Here is an 18,407-nt window from a genome sequence, read left to right on the forward strand (position 1 = left end):
TTAAAATTGATATTTTATCTTTATAATTTTATTTACCAAGAATAGGAAGAATCAGTTTAATAATTTTAGTGTATACCCATTAGGTAGAAGCTATGTTGGCCCCAGAGAAGCTTGAAATTTAGTGTTGATTTTGTTTTATTGGGCCATTGTAAAAAGCTATTCTATTACATGTAATGAGTGGAGTGTGAGTGGAGGAGTAACCTAGTAGTTAGTGCAGTGGATTTTGATCCTGGGAAACTGAGTTAGATTCTCACTGCAGCTCCTTGTGACATTGGGCAAGTCACTTAACCCTCCATTGCCCCTGGCACAAAAATAAGTTCCTGAATATGTAAACCGCTTTGAATGTAGTTGCAAAAACCTCAGAAAGGCGGTATATCAAGTCCCAATTCCCTTTCCATTCCCACTATATAGGCTTTCCTTTTGAGACAGCCTGGTTGAAGGGAAATATAAATCAAATTCTCAAGGTATAACTTTAGAAACACCAACAAGAGAACAGAATCCTTGCATAAAGAGCATGATATGACCCCAAGAGCAGCCCAGGACAAACCCAGAAAAGGTACAGCACTCTAACATCTCAGAAATTTCAAAGGGTTTGTTGACACAGAATAGCACATGATCAATGTTCAATTATAGAGTAAAAGTTCTCAAACCTGTTAATATTGAACCACTTGGACCTTGACTGTTGCAGCCAAATATGCTCAGTATGAGCAGTTACTCTAGTCTGTTCCAACCAGTGGGTTTTTTGTGGAGTGACCTTGCTGCCAGAATCTTGTGTGCTACCAATCAGTGATGCAGATAGCCAAACTAAGAATACCCCTAGCTAGCCAACAATCCCAATGGAAGAGGTGTACAAAGGAGCTAAGTATCTTGGACATCTCGCCCTCTTTCCAACTGCAAAAGGCCAAGAATAATCTACATTCCTGCAAGATGTGAAAATAAGCCCCTTCCCCCTCCCCCTCCCCCCACAATCCCTCTAGCAAAGGGTGTGCTCTGGAATCTTCTCTAGAGTAAAAAAAAAAAGAAAAAAGCTAGGGTCACAAAAGCAGCTCAGCCATCAGCTTGGCCATCTAATTATGGGCCATGGGTGGTATTGTGGACAATTTATTTCAATACTAGCTGTTAAGCCCGTAAAAATGGGCGAGTATTGCAGCCCCTCCTCTCTCCCCTGGCCTCACCCCACCCACCGATCCTCCCCCCCACATCCAACAACCCTCCTCTTTCCCTTGGCCTCCCCCCTCCCCCCATGTCCAGCAACCCTCCTCTCTGCCCTGCTCTCACCCCATGTCCAGCAACCATGCCCTCCCCCCATGTCCAGCTACCCTCCTTGCCGCCGCTCCCTCCCCCCTCCGTGCCGAGCCCCCTGCACTGACCTGACAGCGCCTCTCACCTCCGTGAAAGCGCTACAGGCAGCAGCAGATCGCTCTGCTGCTGTCTGCAGCGCTTCCACACGGAGGTGAGAGGCGCTGTCAGGTCAGTGCAGGGGGCCTGATATGGAGGCGGGAGCAGCGGCGGGGAGGGTGGAGGTTGGTTCGTGCTTTGAAAATATGCCTCTATGGGACCTTAACTTAGTCCTTAATGATTTCTTGGGGCCTCTGTTAGAACCTTTGAAAAGAGTCTTGGTTAAAAAAAAAAAAAATCTCACATTCAAGGTAGCATTTGAGTCATTTTCTCATCCAGATGGGTCTCAGTTGCAGGCCCTGTCTTGTAGCATCACAAGACAAAGTGGTTTCTCTCTATATGGTTCACCCTTCCGAAGGTGGTCTCCCTTTTTTAAGTGAATTAGGTGGTGATACTCCCAGCCTTCTTAGCAGATTTATTTGAGTTTCCTTGAAGGGATGCTATCAAATCAGGATCTTTAGGGAAACCTGATAGAGGTTTCAATATTAGTGAAAGAAAGCCAGGAGTGTTTAATGGGAAAACAGAGTAAAGGATGCAAATTATCCCTGTCAACTTTAAAGTAGCTTGTAGATGCAAGGAAAAAAAACACAGTTAAATGTTTATATACAAATGCTGAAAGCCTAAAAAATAAGATGGGAGATTTGGAGTATATAGCACTAAATGAAGAGGTAAGTATAATAGGCATCTGAGACCTGATGGAAGGAGGACAATCAATGGGACATTGTCTTATCAGGGTACAAATTATGATAGAGTGGATCAAATTGGAAAGGGGGTTGAGCTATATGTTAGAGAGGGAATTGGCAAACAAAATAAACATTCTACATGAAACAGCAGTGTGGAATCCTTGTGGTTAGAAATTCTGTGTGAAGGGAAGGAGTACACTGGTAGGGTTGTTGACTGACTTGTATCAACGATAAGTGGAGAAAAAGACCTCAGTTCATGAAGAGCTTATATAGCACACTACCGTTCAGAGCAAGGAGCTCATAATTGTAGGTCATAGAAAAAAACTCAACTTATATCTGGCACCAGTCAAATCTCAAACCCCAAGTGGACAACAGTAATCTAGTCACAAGGCAATCTTCTTAACAATAAGGCTATTCCAACATCCATTTGCTATTTATAATAAATTAATATCTGGCAGTATTTATCTTATCTTGCTGAAAGAGTCCCAAATTCCCAACAGGAGACCCTGTTTCTCCCGAAAGCATTATCAGGGCAATACAGGGTATGGTACGAGAGTTAATGGTGTTGGATCTGCTGGGAAAAAGTGATTATAACATCAAATTTGAGCTGATATCTGGAGTGGTCACTAAGGAAATTACTGTAGCAGCATTTAATTTTTGAAAGGGTGACTATGACATCATGAAGAGAATGGTTAAAAATAAGCTAAAAGGATTGGCCACATAGGTTAGGACTTTAAAACAAGCATGGACGTTGTTTAAACATACTATTGTGGAAGCCCAGACCAGTTGTATTTCACGTATTAACAAAAGAGAAAATGACAGCCAGCATGGTTAAAAGGTGAAGTAAAAGAGGCTATTAGAGCTAAAACATCCTTTTAAAGAATGGAAAAAGGATGTAAATGAAGAAAATAAGAAGAAGCATAAACACTGAGAAGGCTAAAAGAATATGAAGAAAAACTTGCTATGAAGACAAGAACTCATAGTAACACCTTTTTCAGGTATATCAGAAGCAAAAAGCCTGGGGAATCCGTGGGACCATTAGATCATGAAGGAGCAAAAAGGACACTCGGGGAGGATAGGGCCATATTGGAGAGACTGAATGAATTCTTGTTTTGGTCTTTATGGAAGAAGAAGATGTAAGAGATCTACCTGTACTAGAAATGGTTTTCAAGGGTGGTGATGCGGAAGAACAAAGAAATCTCAGTGAACCTGGAAGATGTACTGAGACAAATTGACAAGTTAGTGATAAATCACCTGGACAGGATGGCATACACCCCAGGTTACTGAAAGCACTCAAACATGCTGATCTGCTGTTAATGATCTGTAACCTGTCATTAAAATTGTCTGTAGTACCTGAAGATTGGAGGTGGCCAATGTAATGCTGATTTTTAAAAAGGGTTCCAGGGCTGATCTGGGAAATTACAGATTGGAAAGCCTGACTTCAGTTCCAGGCAAAATAGTGGAAGCTGTTACAAAGAATAAAATTACAGAACACACGGACAAACATGGTTTGAAGTGGACAGAGTCAGCATGGGTTCAGCCAAGGGAAGTGTTGCCTCACCAATTTGCTTAATTTCTTTGAAAGCATGAATACTTGGATGAAGGTGACCAGGAGTCCAGTGAAGCTCGAGCCACGTTGGCACAGTATGTATAAGGAAAGGATATCCTGCTGTTCCAGGCAAAACCGGCACACCAACCCAAAATCCCCCTCTCCTTTACGGATACCCATCCCAAAACCCCACAAATACCAAACCCCTTGGCTCATCAGCACAAATGCGCTAATAAGCAAGACAAGCTACTTGCTGGGGGACCTCAGACCCCCCCCCCCCCCCCCACCCCTGCAAACAAGTAAAATATGCCAACCCTTTAGGAAAAGCTTGATACTTTGAGATCTGACACCTCACCCCGAATATCTGCAAAAATAACACAATTATACTCACTCTTAGGCATCAGGAGAGTTAAACAAATGACAGCTAAGAAGTTCATGTGGTTTCAACTGCCCCTGAGGAGGCAATACCCTTTATGTGGTCCTGCACTGTTTGCATGGAATCGAATACCCGCCATTGTCCTTCAGCGAACAATTTAGACATGATAGTTGAGCATGAATCGATAATTTGTTCATGCAGGTGGACACACACAGGTGTAAAACGGTGCTGCTTTTCTTGTAGAGCCTGCGAGTAGTCTTAAAAAATTTTATATTGATCCCCTCCAAGTTCAAGCAGTCCCTCTTATTTTGAAATTGAGAATAGCTAGCTTGGCCCAGTCGATGCGCACAATCCAGGCACACGGGGCCCAGGCTCTCAGGAGCAATAAATTCTTTTGAAGCCATGCTTCCAATAGAGACTCCAAATGCTGCTCTGGGAAGGACTCAGGCACTCCAACAATGCGCAAATTATTGTGCCTGAACTGGTTCTCCAACTCATCAAGTTTGAACACTTGTTCCCTTAAGGTGACCTGCAAGGACTGGATCTGCACCGTAGCCTCCACCAGCGCATCTTCTGCTGTCGACACATGTTGCCCGAGCTTCCGAGTCCGACATGTCGTCTCTGCTAATAAAGCTTCAACATTGGCAAGTTGCCCAGATATGGGGGCCAAATGCAGTTCTAAAACTTTTACCATGGTAATTGAACTTTAGTAAATACTGCCTTGGGGTTGGCAAATCCTCCACCATCTTGTCGTCTTCAGGTCTCAACTTCTCGCTGGCATTTTTTTTTACCTTTCGTTGCCTTCGAGTCTGCTGATTGTGTTAGGAATCTGTCCATACACTAATCACAAGGTGCTAGAAAGTGAAACCGATGTCAAGGAAGTGATTAAGCTGATAAATGACTGTGCGAAAGAGCCAGGGGCCTGGAGCTGCTCCGAAAGCACCGTTACTGTTCACTGCTGTTGTGTTTTTCCCGGAGTTGAAAACATCTCATAACTTGGAGAAATTCTTATCACTGTCTTTACAGGTCACTGTTTTGCAATATCATGGATTATGTCATTTATAGTAAAGCTTTAGCACATATTCTTGTAACTGACAACTTCTGTGTTAAAGAACATGACTGTAATGATTGCTTTTCCGAAAATTTAGTTTACGAACTTTACTGTTAAAGCCATCAAGAAGCTTGAAAATCCATAGAAATATGTAGGCAGAAAAAGACCATATGGCCTATCCAGTCTGCCCTTCCATTCCATCTGCTTTACCTATCAGTCCCTTACAGATCCTTTGTACTTGTCCCAAGCTCTCTTGAATTCAGATATTGTTTTTATCTCAACACTTCCACCTGGAGCCTGTTGCGCAAATTCACCACCCTTTACATGAAGTGTTTTCTCGGGTTACTTCTGAGTTTGTACCCTTTCACCTTCATCCTAAAGAAAGATTACTAAGCTGCAAGACTCCTCAAATTGGGATGAAGGGCATGAGATAAGTTTAACATTTTTAGCCCTCATCTATCTGTGATAGAACATTATAAATTTGGTAATCAGTATTGCTTAATTTTATAAATATTTCTTAATTAACATTTGAAAAAATTCATATTTTGTTCTTTTAGTGTTAGGGAATAGAGCTAAGTGAATACCCCCCCCCCCCCCCACCAAAAAAAAAAAAAAAAAAAAGGCAAGCACCCTTGAGAACGGGGAAATACCAGAGCCCTAGGCTAAAGTCAACCTGAGCATAGAGGCAGATCTGCATGCATTAACAATGAGGCCAGGCATGCTGTTGGTAGATGGCCCCTCCTGTGACAGACTAAGTTAAACATAATTGTCTCTTAATAATTGTGTTTTATTGCTCTTGAGTCAATTGAGTGGAGGAGTGGCCTAGTGGTTAGACTGGTGGACTTTGGTCCTGGGGAACTGGGTTCGATTCCCACTGCAGGCACAGGCAGCTCCTTGTGACTCTGGGCAAGTCACTTAACCCTCCATTGCCCCAGGTACAAATAAGTACCTGTATATAATATGTAAGCCGCATTGAACCTGCTATGAGTGGGAAAGCGCGGGGTACAAATGTAAGAAAAATAAATAAATTAGATTGGAATTGGCAGTACCACTACTTTTTGGTTAGTCAGCCTTCAAAGGTATAGACTGGTTTACGCCTTTTTTTTCCCCAGGTTCTCTCTGTACAATTCCATGGGTATGCAGACCTACTGTAGTTGTTGACAGATAATTTGCTCCCCCTGGTCAGAGGCTGAGGTCTTCTACAGCAGGGACTAGTGGAAATAGAAGACCCAGATATCTTCTGGCTTACGATTTGGCCCTTGAAAGTAGGTGCTTAGTGAAGTGGGGGTTTTCGCCTGCTGTTATTTCTACATTGCTCCAGTCCCACATGTCCTCTACATCTCTGACCTATATGCAGGTGTGGAGGGTTTTGGAGAGCAGATGTGCCAAACGTTTGCTGTTCCCCTGGTTCCCAACATCCTTCACGTTTTGCAGTCAGGTTTTTGAAGGGGGTTGTGTATGTGTGCCCTCAAATATGGCCCTCCTTTCCCTTGTGGGATCTGAATTTGGTTTCTGTTGGTGCTCTCTGGTGCCTCTTTGAGCCATTGTTGGTGGCTTCAATTAAGGACCTGTGGTGAAGATGATGTTCCTTGTTGCAGTTACCTCAGCCCAGAGAGTGTTGGGGCTTCAGGCTTTCTTGGCTGGAATCCATGTCTTTCCTTCTCAGAGGATTCAGTGTCCATTCACAAGGTTCCCTCCTTTCTTCCTAAGGTGATTTCTCCATTCCATGTTAATCAGGAGGTGTGTGCCTTCCTTTGTGGTCTGGGGTTCCAATGCGTTGGCCTGGAGGCTGCATAAGCTTAGATGTCTGCAGGGTGTTGCTGTGCTACTTGGAGACAAATGAGTTTCATTTCTGTAATCTCTGTTCTCTTCCATGGCCTATGGAAGGGTGAGGCAGATTCCAAAGCCTCCATTGCTAGGTGGACCAAGGTACTATCGAGGCTGTCTGCATTTGTAGGAATTAGAGTTCTGCCTGGGCTGATGTCTGCAGGGCGTTGCTGTGCTACTTGGAGACAAATGAGTTTCATTTCTGTAATAATCTCTGTTCTCTTCCATGGCCCATGGAAGGGTCAGGCAGATTCCAAAGCCTCCATTGCTAGTTGGATCAAGGTACTATCGAGGCTGTCTACATTTGTAGGAATCAGAGTTCTGCCTGGGTTGAGGGCTCACTCGACTTGGGCACAGCCAAGCTCTGGCAGTCCCTTCAGAGATTTGCTGGTCAGCGACATGATTGTTGCTCCATTCATTTTCGAAACATTACAATTTGGATGGTCAGACTTTAGCAGAGCTATCATTTAGGGAACTTTGTCTTCCCCTGATCATTGAATCTGCTTGGTATTTCCTGCTCATTCAGGATGGTACAACTCCAGACAACAAGGAAGACGAAATTGTCATACCTGATAACTTCCTTTCCCTTAGTCAGGCCATCCCTTCCTGAGACCTGCCCTCTAAGGCTCTTGGGGATGCTTTGCTCTTTGCTATTAAGGTAAATGAAAAAAAAAAAGTTGAATTGCAAATACAGGGCAGCATGTGACATGGCTGTGTTAATGATACTTGCTTTTGATAATCATTGCAGCTGCAGTAGTTGATGGGGCATGGGTGTGTCTTATATAGGGATCTTCTGAGTTCACTGAAAGAGATCAGTTTTTCTCTACCTCCATCTGTTGGTAGGAGAGGATAACACCTATTTATTCAAGATGGTACTTCCTGACTAAAGTAAAGGAAATGATCAGGTATGATATAATTTCACCTTCTCTTATCTGTCCTGTTTTTCTTGAAATAAGCTGTAAGCTCTATTAAGCAGGAGATGTTTCTCCTGTGTGTATAGCTAATAGTACTATAGTTCTCCGAGTACAAGCAGGCTGCTTGTTCTCACTGATGGGTTGACGTCCCTCGGCAGCCCCCTCCATCGGAAAGTTTACTAGCAAAGGCCTTGCTAGTCCTCGCGCGGCCCATGCGCACCACGCATGCGCGGGCCGTCTTCCCGCCCGAAACCGGCTCGAGCCGGCCAGTCTTCTTTCGTCCGCTGCTCGGTACGGTCGTGTTACACCGTTCGTGCCCCAGAGAGTCGACCTCGCGCGTCCTTTTCGACGTGTTTTTTCCTTGTTTTTCTTTAAAAAAGTTCGGGAAGCGCTCCGGAACTGTTCCGGAAGACCCTTTCGGGTTTTCTGGCCCTTCCCGTAATTTTCTCAACTTTTGCCCCGTAAGTTTTCTTTCGTGGTCGGGTAGGCCTAGTTTGGCCTCGGTCGAGATTTTTCTCCCTTTAAATTTTGGTGCTTCAATTTTCGCCATTTCGGCCTTTGATTTCGCCGGCGTGATTTTTCCGCCCATGACATCGAGCTTCCAGCGGCTTCAGAAGTGCACCCAGTGCGCCCGGGTAATCTCGCTCACTGATAGGCACTCTGCGTGTCCTTCAGTGTCTAGGGGCCCAGCACCGACCCTCAGAACTGGCAGTCTGTGTTCCCTGTTACAAGGCGGACGTCAGGTAGCGAGATTAGCCCAGTGGAAACGTTTTGTTCTCTGGGCTCTTCGTCGACATCGGCACCGGAGGGCATCGAGTGCATCGACGTCGTCAGCTCCGGACCATCTTCCTGGCTGCCGCTCCCATCGACTGCATCGAGGCAGTCGACCTCTGCATCGCGCTGAGGCATCGGGCGACTGCATCGACGTCGGTGGTACCGAGACTTCGTCTGCTGATGTACGTCGGAACGGAGGTGCATCGTCAGGAGTGCAGGTGAGGGCTGTCCCATTCCCCTGCTGGTGGCGGTGAGCCTTCGGGTGGGTCTCCTCCTACCCTGAGGGCTCCTGCGGTACAGCCCCCCCGGGATCGACCCTCTCTTCGTCTCGGCCCCGAGGAAGCGACGTGATGGATTCTACGTCCTCCTCGTCGGTGCCGGGGAGCTCCGGTGACGTGCTTCGGAAGAAGTCGAAGAAGCATCGACACCGGTCTCCTCCCCGTGTCGCACCGAGAGCTCTGGGTCGCCGAGGGATTCGCACCCAGCAGGCATCGGCACCGAGAGGACCGCTCACACCTCTGTTCAGGAGGTGTCGATGCGCTCCACTCTGGACAGCCGGAACAGCCTCCTCGCCCGGAACAGGTTCTGACGTCGACGCCTGCATCGACCTCTCAGCCTTTTTCTGCAGCCACTCTGAACGAGAGCCTCCGGGCCGTTCTCCCAGAGATTCTGGGAGAGCTGTTGCGCCCTACCCCTCCGGTACCGGCGGTGCTTGCGCCTCCGGTACCGTCGAGCGTCGGCGCCGGCTGTCCATCGCCCAGGTTGAGGTCCCCGACGTCGGTACCGCGTGCGTGCCGACCGCGGCCACCTCCCAGGAAGGCTCCCCGACTACGTCGGCGGAGGGAGCTTCGCCGATGCGGGCGAGGGAGTCTACCTCTCGACGCCCCCATCGTGGACGTGGCTCCACGGAGTCGAGCCGGGCGAGGTTGCAGACACAGGTCCGTGAACTTGTGTCTGACACCGAGGGTGAGGCCTCGTGGGAGGACGAAGAAGACCCCAGATATTTCTCTGACGAGGAGTCTGAGGGTCTTCCTTCTGATCCCACTCCCTCTCCTGAAAGGCAGCTTTCTCCTCCTGAGAGTCTGTCTTTCGCTTCCTTTGTCCGGGAGATGTCTACGGCCATCCCCTTCCCGGTGGTTGTGGAGGACGAGCCCAGGGCTGAAATGTTTGAGCTCCTGGACTATCCTTCTCCACCTAAGGAAGCGTCCACTGTTCCCTTGCACCATGTCCTGAAAAAGACATTGCTTGCGAACTGGACCAAGCCATTAAGTAATCCCCACATTCCCCAAGAAGATCGAGTCCCAGTACCGGATCCATGGGGACCCAGAGCTGATGCGCACTCAGTTGCCTCATGACTCTGGAGTTGTGGATTTGGCCCTAAAGAAAGCTAAGAGTTCTAGGGAGCATGCTTCGGCGCCCCCGGGCAAAGACCCTAGAACCTTAGACTCCTTTGGGAGGAAGGCCTACCATTCTTCTATGCTCGTGGCCAAGATCCAGTCTTACCAGCTCTACACGAGCATACACATGCGGAACAATGTGCGGCAGTTGGCGGGCTTGGTTGATGCTCTTCCCCCTGAGCAAGCCAAGCCTTTTCAGGAGGTGGTCAGGCAGCTGAAGGCGTGCAGAAAATTCCTGGCCAGTGGAGTTTATGACACTTTGATGTTGCGTCCAGGGCCGCTGCTCAAGGTGTGGTGATGCGCAGGCTCTCATGGCTGCGTGCCGCCGACCTGGAGAATAGACTCCAGCAGCGGATTGCGGACAATCGCCTTGCCGTGCGGACAACATTTTTGGGGAAAAAGTCGAGCAGGTGGTAGAGGTCTCTCCACCAGCGGGACACCGCATTCGACAAGTTCTCCCGCCGGCAGCCTTCAGCATCTACCTCTACAGGTAGAAGATTTTTCGGGGGAAGGAAGACTGGTCCCTATGCTTCTGGTAAGCGTAGGTACAATCCTCCTTCCCGACAGCCTGCGGCCCAGGCTAAGCCCCAGCGCGCATCGCTCTCGTCAGCAGCGTGCGCCTCAGCAAGGCCCCGCGGCTCCCCAGCAAAAGCAAGGGGCGAGCTTTTGACTGGCTCCAGCAGAGCATAGACCGACATCCCAGTGTCAGTGCCGGGCGACCTGCCGGTCGGGGGGAGGTTGATAGCTTTTCACCAAAGGGTGGCCTCTCATAACCTCCGATCAGTGGGTTCTGCAAATAGTCCGGCAAGGATACACCCTCAATTTGGCCTCAAAACCTCCAAATTGTCCACCGGGAGCTCAGTCTTACAGCTTCCAGCACAAGCAGGTACTTGCAGAGGAACTCTCCCGCCCTTCTCAGCGCCAATGCGGTCGAGCCCGTGCCATCCGGGCAGGAAGGGCTGGGATTCTATTCCAGGTACTTCATTGTGGAAAAGAAAACAGGGGGGGATGCGTCCCATCCTAGACCTAAGGGCCCTGAACAAATATCTCGTAAAGAAAAGTTCAGGATGCTTTCCTGGGCACCCTCCTCCCCATGATTCAGCAAAACGATTGGCTATGCTCTCTGGACTTGAAGGATGCCTACACTCACATCCCGATACTGCCAGCTCACAGACAGTATCTGCGATTTCAGCTGGGCACACGCCACTTCCAGTACTGTGTGCTACCCTTTGGGCTCGCTCTGCGCCCAGGGTGTTCACAAAGTGCCTAGCTGTGGTAGCAGCGGCACTTCGCAGGCTGGGGGTGCATGTGTTCCCATATCTCGACGATTGGCTGGTGAAGAACACATCCGAGGCAGGAGCCCTGCAGTCCTGCAGATGACTATTCGGCCTACTGAGCTACTGGGGTTTGTGATAAATTATCCAAAGTCCCATCTTCTCCCAATGCAGAGACTCGAATTCATAGGAGCTCTGCTGGATTCTCGGACGGCTCGCGCCTATCTCCCAGAGACGAGGGCCAACAACTTGTTGTCCCTCGTCTCGCGGGTGCGAGCGTCCCAGCAGATTCACAGCTCGGCAGATGTTGAGATTGCTGGGCCACATTGCCTCCACAGTTCATGTGACTCCCATGCCCGCCTTCACATGAGATCTGCTCAATGGACCCCTAGCCTCCCAGTGGTATCCGGCCGCTGGGGGTCTAGAGGACGTGATCCACCTGTCCACGAGTTTTCTCAAATCCCTATATTGGTGGACGATTTGCTCCATTTGACTCTGGGAGTCCTTCCCAGCCACAAAAGGTGCTGACCACGGATGCGTCCCTCCTGGGATGGGGAGCTCATGTCGATGGGCTTCACACCCAAGGAAGCTGGTCCCTCCAGGAAACGCGATCTGCAGATCAATCTTCGGGAGTTACGAGCGATCTGTAACGCTCTGAGGCTTTCAGAGATCGGCTGTCCCACCAAATTATCCAAATTCAGACAGACAACCAGGTTGCCATGTACTATGTCAACAAGCAGGGGGGCACCGGATCTCGCCCCCTGTGTCAGGAAGCCGTCAGCATGTGGCCTCTGGGCTCGCCGTCACGACATGGTGCTCCAAGCCACATATCTGGCAGGCGTAAACAACAGTCTGGCCGACAGGTTGAGCAGGATTATGCAACCTCACGAGTGGTCGCGTCAATTCCGTGTGGTACGACAGATCTTCCAGGTGTGGGGCCCCCCCTTGGTAGATCTCTTCGCATCTCGAGGTGAACCACAAAGTCCCTCAGTTCTGTTCCAGGCTTCATGCCCACGGCAGACTGGCATCGGATGCCTTCCTCCTGTACTGGGGGGAGGGTCTGCTGTATGCTTATCCTCCCATACCTCTGGTGGGGAAGACTTTGTTGAAACTCAAGCAAGACCAAGGCACCATGATTCTGATTGCTCCTTTTTGGCCGCGTCAGATCTGGTTCCCTCTTCTTCTGGAGTTGTCCTCCGAAGAACCGTGGAGATTGGAGTGTTTTCCGACCCTCATCACACAGGACGAAGGGGCACTTCTGCATCCCAGCCTCCAGTCGCTGGCTCTTACGGCCTGGATGTGAGGCGTAGACTTTGCCTCTTTGGGTCTGTCAGAGGGTGTCTCCCGCATCTTGCTTGCTTCCAGGAAAGATTCCACTAAGAGAAGTTACTTCTTCCATTGGAGGAGGTTTGCCGTCTGGTGTGACAGCAAGGCCCTAGATCCTCGCTCTTGTCCTACACAGACCCTGCTTGAATACCTTCTGCACTTGTCTGAGTCTGGTCTCAAGACCAACTCTGTAAGGGTTCACCTTAGTGCAATCAGTGCTTACCATTATCATGATGGAAGGTAAGCCGATCTCAGGACAGCCTTTAGTTGTTCGCTTCATGAGAGGCTTGCTTTTGTCAAAGCCCCCTGTCAAGCCTCCTACAGTGTCATGGGATCTCAATGTCGTTCTCACCCAGCTGATGAAACCTCCTTTCGAGCCACTGAATTCCTGCCATCTGAAGTACTTGACTTGGAAGGTCATTTTCTTGGTGGCAGTTACTTCAGCTCGTAGAGTCAGTGAGCTTCAGGCCCTGGTAGCCCAGGCTCCTTACACCAAATTCATCATAACAGAGTAGTCCTCCGCACTCACCCTAAGTTTCCTGCCAAAGGTCGTGTCGGAGTTCCATCTGAACCAGTCAATTGTCTTGCCAACATTTCTTTCCCGTCCTCATTCCTGCCCTGCTGAACGTCAGCTGCACACATTGGACTGCAAGAGAGCATTGGCCTTCTACTGGAGCGGACACAGCCCCACAGACAGTCCGCCCAATTGTTTGTTTCTTTTGATCCCAATAGGAGGGGAGTGGCTGTAGGGAAACGCACCATATCCAATTGGCTAGCAGATTGCATTTTCCTTCACTTACGCCCAGGCGGGCTGGCTCTTGAGGGTCATGTCACGGCTCATAATGTTAGGCATGGCTGCGTCCGGTAGCCCACTTGAAGTCAGCCTCTATTGAAGAAATTTGCCAAAGCTGCGACGTGGTCATCTGTCCACACATTCACATCTCATTACTGCCTGCAGCAGGATACCCGACGCGACAGGTCGGTTCGGGCAGTCAGTTCTTCAGAACCTGTTTGGGCTTTAGGATCCAACTCCACCCCCCGAGGGCCCTGTTTGTTCTGTTCCAGGCTGCACTCTCAGTTAGTTGGTAATTTTTTTTTAGGTCAATCTCAGTTTGTCCTCGCCGTTGCGAGGCCCAATTGACCATGGTTGTTGTTTTGAGTGAGCCTGGGGGCTAGGGATACCCCATCAGTGAGAACAAGCAGCCTGCTTGTCCTCGGAGAAAGCGAATGCTACATACCTGTAGAAGGTATTCTCCGAGGACAGCAGGCTGATTGTTCTCACAAACCCGCCCGCCTCCCCTTTGGAGTTGTGTCTTCCCTTGAAGTGTATTGTCTTGCTACATACTGGACTGGCCGGCTCGAGCCGGTTTCGGGCGGGGAAGACGGCCGCGCATGCGCGGTGTGCATGGGCGCGCGAGGACTAGCAAAGGCCTTTGCTAGTAAACTTTCCGATGGAGGGGGCTGCCGAGGACGTCAACCCATCAGTGAGAACAATCAGCCTGCTGTCCTCGGAGAATACCTTCTTACAGGTATGTAGCATTCGCTAAGTTAGTAGTAGGTAGTACATTTGTCTCATTGGCTGCATCAGGGTGGTTCTTGGCACTGCCAAAACCAAATATAACACTTAATTCCCTAATTTATTACAAGCAAGGCTGTAATTTTATACAAGCAAAGCTGTGGAGTCAGTACACCAAACCTCCAATCTGACTGTCTTCAACTATTGCTATGTATAGTAAATCTAAGAGAAATTTGATTAATTACAGAAACATAGGATATTTCTTTTTGTGCAGAGTTTGGACTAATAGACCACACAATGTATTTGAACAGAGAACTTGAACAAAAAGACCTGGCATGGACGGATCAGAGTCTCCCGAAGACTGGCACTTCTATGTTTCTCCTTGGAATGCTTAGGGGATGTTAAGAGACTAGCAGTTTGAGGATGTGGGGGAAGGGAGGGGGAGAGGCAGGCAGAGATTCTGGATCCACAGGAGGAAGGAAAGAAGAGGAAGTGATTGATGCTGGAGTGTATTATTATTAGCATTTGTATAGCGCTACCAGACGCACACAGTAGAGGAAGGGGAAAGAAGAGACTAGCAGGAAGAGATGCCAGGATCCAAAATAGGGGATGGAACAAACAAGGGAGATGGTGTCTATGGAGGGGAGGGGAAGGAAAGAGGAGATGGTGCCCGGGGAGGGGAGAAGAGGCGATGGAGGAGGAAGAAAAATGGAAGAAAGAAAGTTGAATGTGAAAGATGAATTACAGCAGGAAATGGAGGAAAGAAAAATAGTGATTAGACAGAGGGAAGCTGAACCAGAGACAGGGAACAAGATTTGGGGGGGGGGGGGGGGGGGGCAGAATCTACATAGATGTGTGTAAAAAAAAAAAAAAAAAAAAATCCCTGAAATAATTCAGTTTAACATGAAGGTGTGTGTGTGTATGTATATATATATATATTATTTCCCACTGTATGGCAGGTTCAATGTGGCTTACATATTGCTATAAAGAAGGTTACAAAATTTAGATTTGTAGAAGTCTAGTACATAATACAGAAGTACAGTAAATGCTTAGGTTGATATAATAGCATATTGTGAGAGGTTAATATTATTATTTTCCATTTCTGAACTTTTTGTGATGTATGGTGGTGTGGGATTAGGCAGATCCAGGGGGGAAAGACTTCTGTTTGTAAAGCAGTTTAGGATCTTTTTTTGTTTGTTTGTTTTATATTGCACTTAAACTGATCCTGTTGCTTAGCAGTATATGAAAATACTACTTTTTTTCTTTTGTCTAGATACCACTTCCAGTTAGAAGGAGGTAGAGTTCCTATATATGCAGTTAACTTTCAAGAACCTGAAATGACCCTCGCAATTGCTGCTATCTGTGGGCTGTACAATCTACTCAAGAAAGGTAAACCGTAGTATTCTTTTTTTCCTCTTGCTGAATTTTATATGTTGGGTAGATTTGGAATTGAGATTTACATAAGAGTAGCCATACTGGGTCACACAAATCGTCCATCTAGCCCAGTATTCTGTTTTCCAAACAGTGGCCAAACCAGGTCACAAGTACCTGGCAGAAACCCAAATTGTGGCAACACTCCATACTACAAATCCCAGGGCAAGCAGTTGCTTCCCATGTCTGTCTCAATAGCAGACTGTGGACCTTTCCTCCAGGAATTTGTTCAAACCTTTTTTTTTAAACCCAGATATGCTAACCGCTGTTACCACCTCCTCCGACAAAGAGTTCCAAAGCTTAACTATTCGTTGAGTGGAAAAATATTTCCTTCTATTTGTTTTAAAAGTATGTTCATGTAACTTCCTTGAGTGTCTCCTAGTCTTTGTACTTTTGGAACGAGTAAAAAAAATCGATTTACGTCTACTCGTTCTACACTACTCTGGATTTTGTAGACCTCAATCATATCTTTCCTCATCCATCTCTCTTCCAAGCTGAAGAGCCCTAACCTCTTTAGCCTTTCCTCATACGAGAGGAGTTCCATTCCCTTTATCATTTTAGTCGCTCTTCTTTGAACCTTTCCTAATTCTGCTATATCTTTTTTGAGATACGGCAACCAGAACTGAACACAATACTCAAGGTGCAGATCCACCATGGAGCAATACAAAGGCATTATAGTGTTTTTGGTCTTATTCACCATCTCTTTTCTAATAATTCCTAGCATCCCGTTTGCTTTTTTTGTCTGCCGCCGCACACTGAGCAGAAGATTTCAGCGTATTATCTACAACAACATCCAGATCTTTTCCTTGAGTGCTGACTCCCAAGGTGGACCCTAGCATCAGGTAACTGTGATTTGGATTATTCTTTCCAATGTGCATCACCTTGCATTTGTCTACATTAAATTTCATCTGCCATTTGGGCACCCAGTGTTCTAATTTCCTAAGATCTTCCTGCAATATTTCACAGTCCTCATGTGTTTTAACAACCTTGAATAGTTTTGTATGATCTGCAAATTTGATCACCTCACTCGTCGTCCCGATTTCCATGTCATTTATAAATATGTTAAATAGTACCAGTCACAGTACAGATCCCTGCGGCACTCTACTGTTCACTCGCCTCCATCCAGAGGCTAATACTGTGGTATAAAGTTCAAGTTTTAAAACTAGGAGGAAAAGAGTATGGAGATTAGTTGATAAAGTTTGCTTTTTTATATTTTTATTCTGCCTATCAGTAACCTACAATTCCTCCTTTAAACCCCAATCTTTAAGTTCCCAAAGCACAAATCAAAATAATGTTCGCTTACCAGAGAAATGTTCTCTTCTCTCAGAACTTCTGGTGAAGATACCCCTTAACTAGGTTCCAAGGCCCTAATGCTCAGAAACAAAACGCAGACGCTAGAGGCCATTAGCACCAGACTAGCACCCACATTTGCCGGCACACAATGCTCAGAGGCCATTACCATGGGAAATAACGAGCTGTACCCAGATCAGCGCAAATAGCATGCTAATGTAGTTCAAAAGATTTAAATTAGGTTATTTTTCTATTCCCTGCGATACTCAGAGAACAGTGCCCTGAAGAAGGGCAACTTTACTACAGAAAACCTAATGCCAGCTTGAAGCTATTAGAGTTTTTTGTAAGAGGGGATTTGTGCTTGCAGAGAAGAGTGGACGGGGCAGGGGTTGTCCTAAATGGTGCTTGAGCCTCTGGCTTCATAATAACCTGCTTTGCTGCCAAGTGATTCAACTGTTGAAAATAGGGAGGTTTCCTCCTTCCTACCCTCAAATCTCCCTTCTAAAAAATTCCATCTAATGCTGTCTGAACTACATTAACTTTTCTAAATTCCAGCTTCCCTCTTGGCTGTTGTCTTTATTTTCACCCCTGGTGCCTGTTGTAGCTCCTTTCTGGGCTCCCTGCCCTGCTAGTTTGAATGCGCATGAGCACAAGAGCTGTGTTTATCGCACATCTCTTGTGTGCATATGCTGGGCACATCTTCCCCTCTTTACTTTCCAATGCTCAGCGCTAACCATGTGCATAAAATTTGCACACCATTAGCATTGGGAAGTTCTTTTTCGGCGCTGTTTGGGTGGTATATTCCAGCACTGTTTTGAGCATCGGGCTGCAAGTATCTGGCTTCCTGAATTTATTCATAGGTTCTCAATTTACATTTCTAGGAAAGAGAGACTGCTCTTTGTGGGAGCTTGGCTATCCCTGCTGTTCACATCTCCATTCCATTATCCACCTGTTTGCCCTTCCCATTCAAAACTCTACTTTTCATATCATCCCTCCATTGCTGTATCTGTTCTCCCATCTTTTTCTCACCTCTTCATTTCTATAATTACTATTCTTTCCTTATGTCAGATTTCTGCAGCTCTCCAATTTCTTTAGGAGTATCACTCCATTAAGGGTTGCAGCAAAAACAATTTCAGGCTGGTAGTTGCACTTCCTCAACCCACTCTGCAAAGATTTTCTAGGGGGTTTGGTTTCCATTCTCAGTTCGAGAAATCCTGTATAGACAAGGCAAATGTTTACTCTCCCCCACTCCCCTTATTTAATGGTTTGCCTTTGTATTTCAGCAATTTTATTGATGATTCAACTTGTTAAACACAACCAAAAGATTCAGCATACAACAATTTGAATAGCAAAACACACGTTATAAGAATAGGCAATAATTCCATCTTCCTTGTCATCAAGCAAATGAATCCATTACGAATGGGTTGTGTCCATCAACCAGCAGGGGGAGATAGAGAGCACTGAAAAACCATAGTGCCTCATGGCCAGCTAGCTCCATCTGCCTCTTCAGTATTCTCTATCTCCCCAGCAGGGTGGTTGCAGCTTATTCAGCTCCTTCAAAAAATCTGCCTGGGGTGGCTCCTGTGCTTTTGCCAGTTGTA

At 47.1% G+C, this 18,407-nt stretch overlaps 1 protein-coding gene across 1 annotated transcript in view; it reads left to right on the plus strand.

Moving 5' to 3' along the window:
- Positions 1-18,407, plus strand: part of AHCTF1 (AT-hook containing transcription factor 1) — a 553,711-nt gene that overhangs the window by 100,817 nt on the left and 434,487 nt on the right. Inside the window, 2 exon segments of the mRNA XM_030195951.1 lie at positions 15,359-15,417; positions 15,420-15,474. Coding sequence (XP_030051811.1) covers positions 15,359-15,417; positions 15,420-15,474 — 114 coding nt within the window.

This window comes from Microcaecilia unicolor, chromosome 3, assembly GCF_901765095.1.
Source record: "Microcaecilia unicolor chromosome 3, aMicUni1.1, whole genome shotgun sequence".
Lineage (NCBI taxonomy): Eukaryota > Metazoa > Chordata > Amphibia > Gymnophiona > Siphonopidae > Microcaecilia > Microcaecilia unicolor.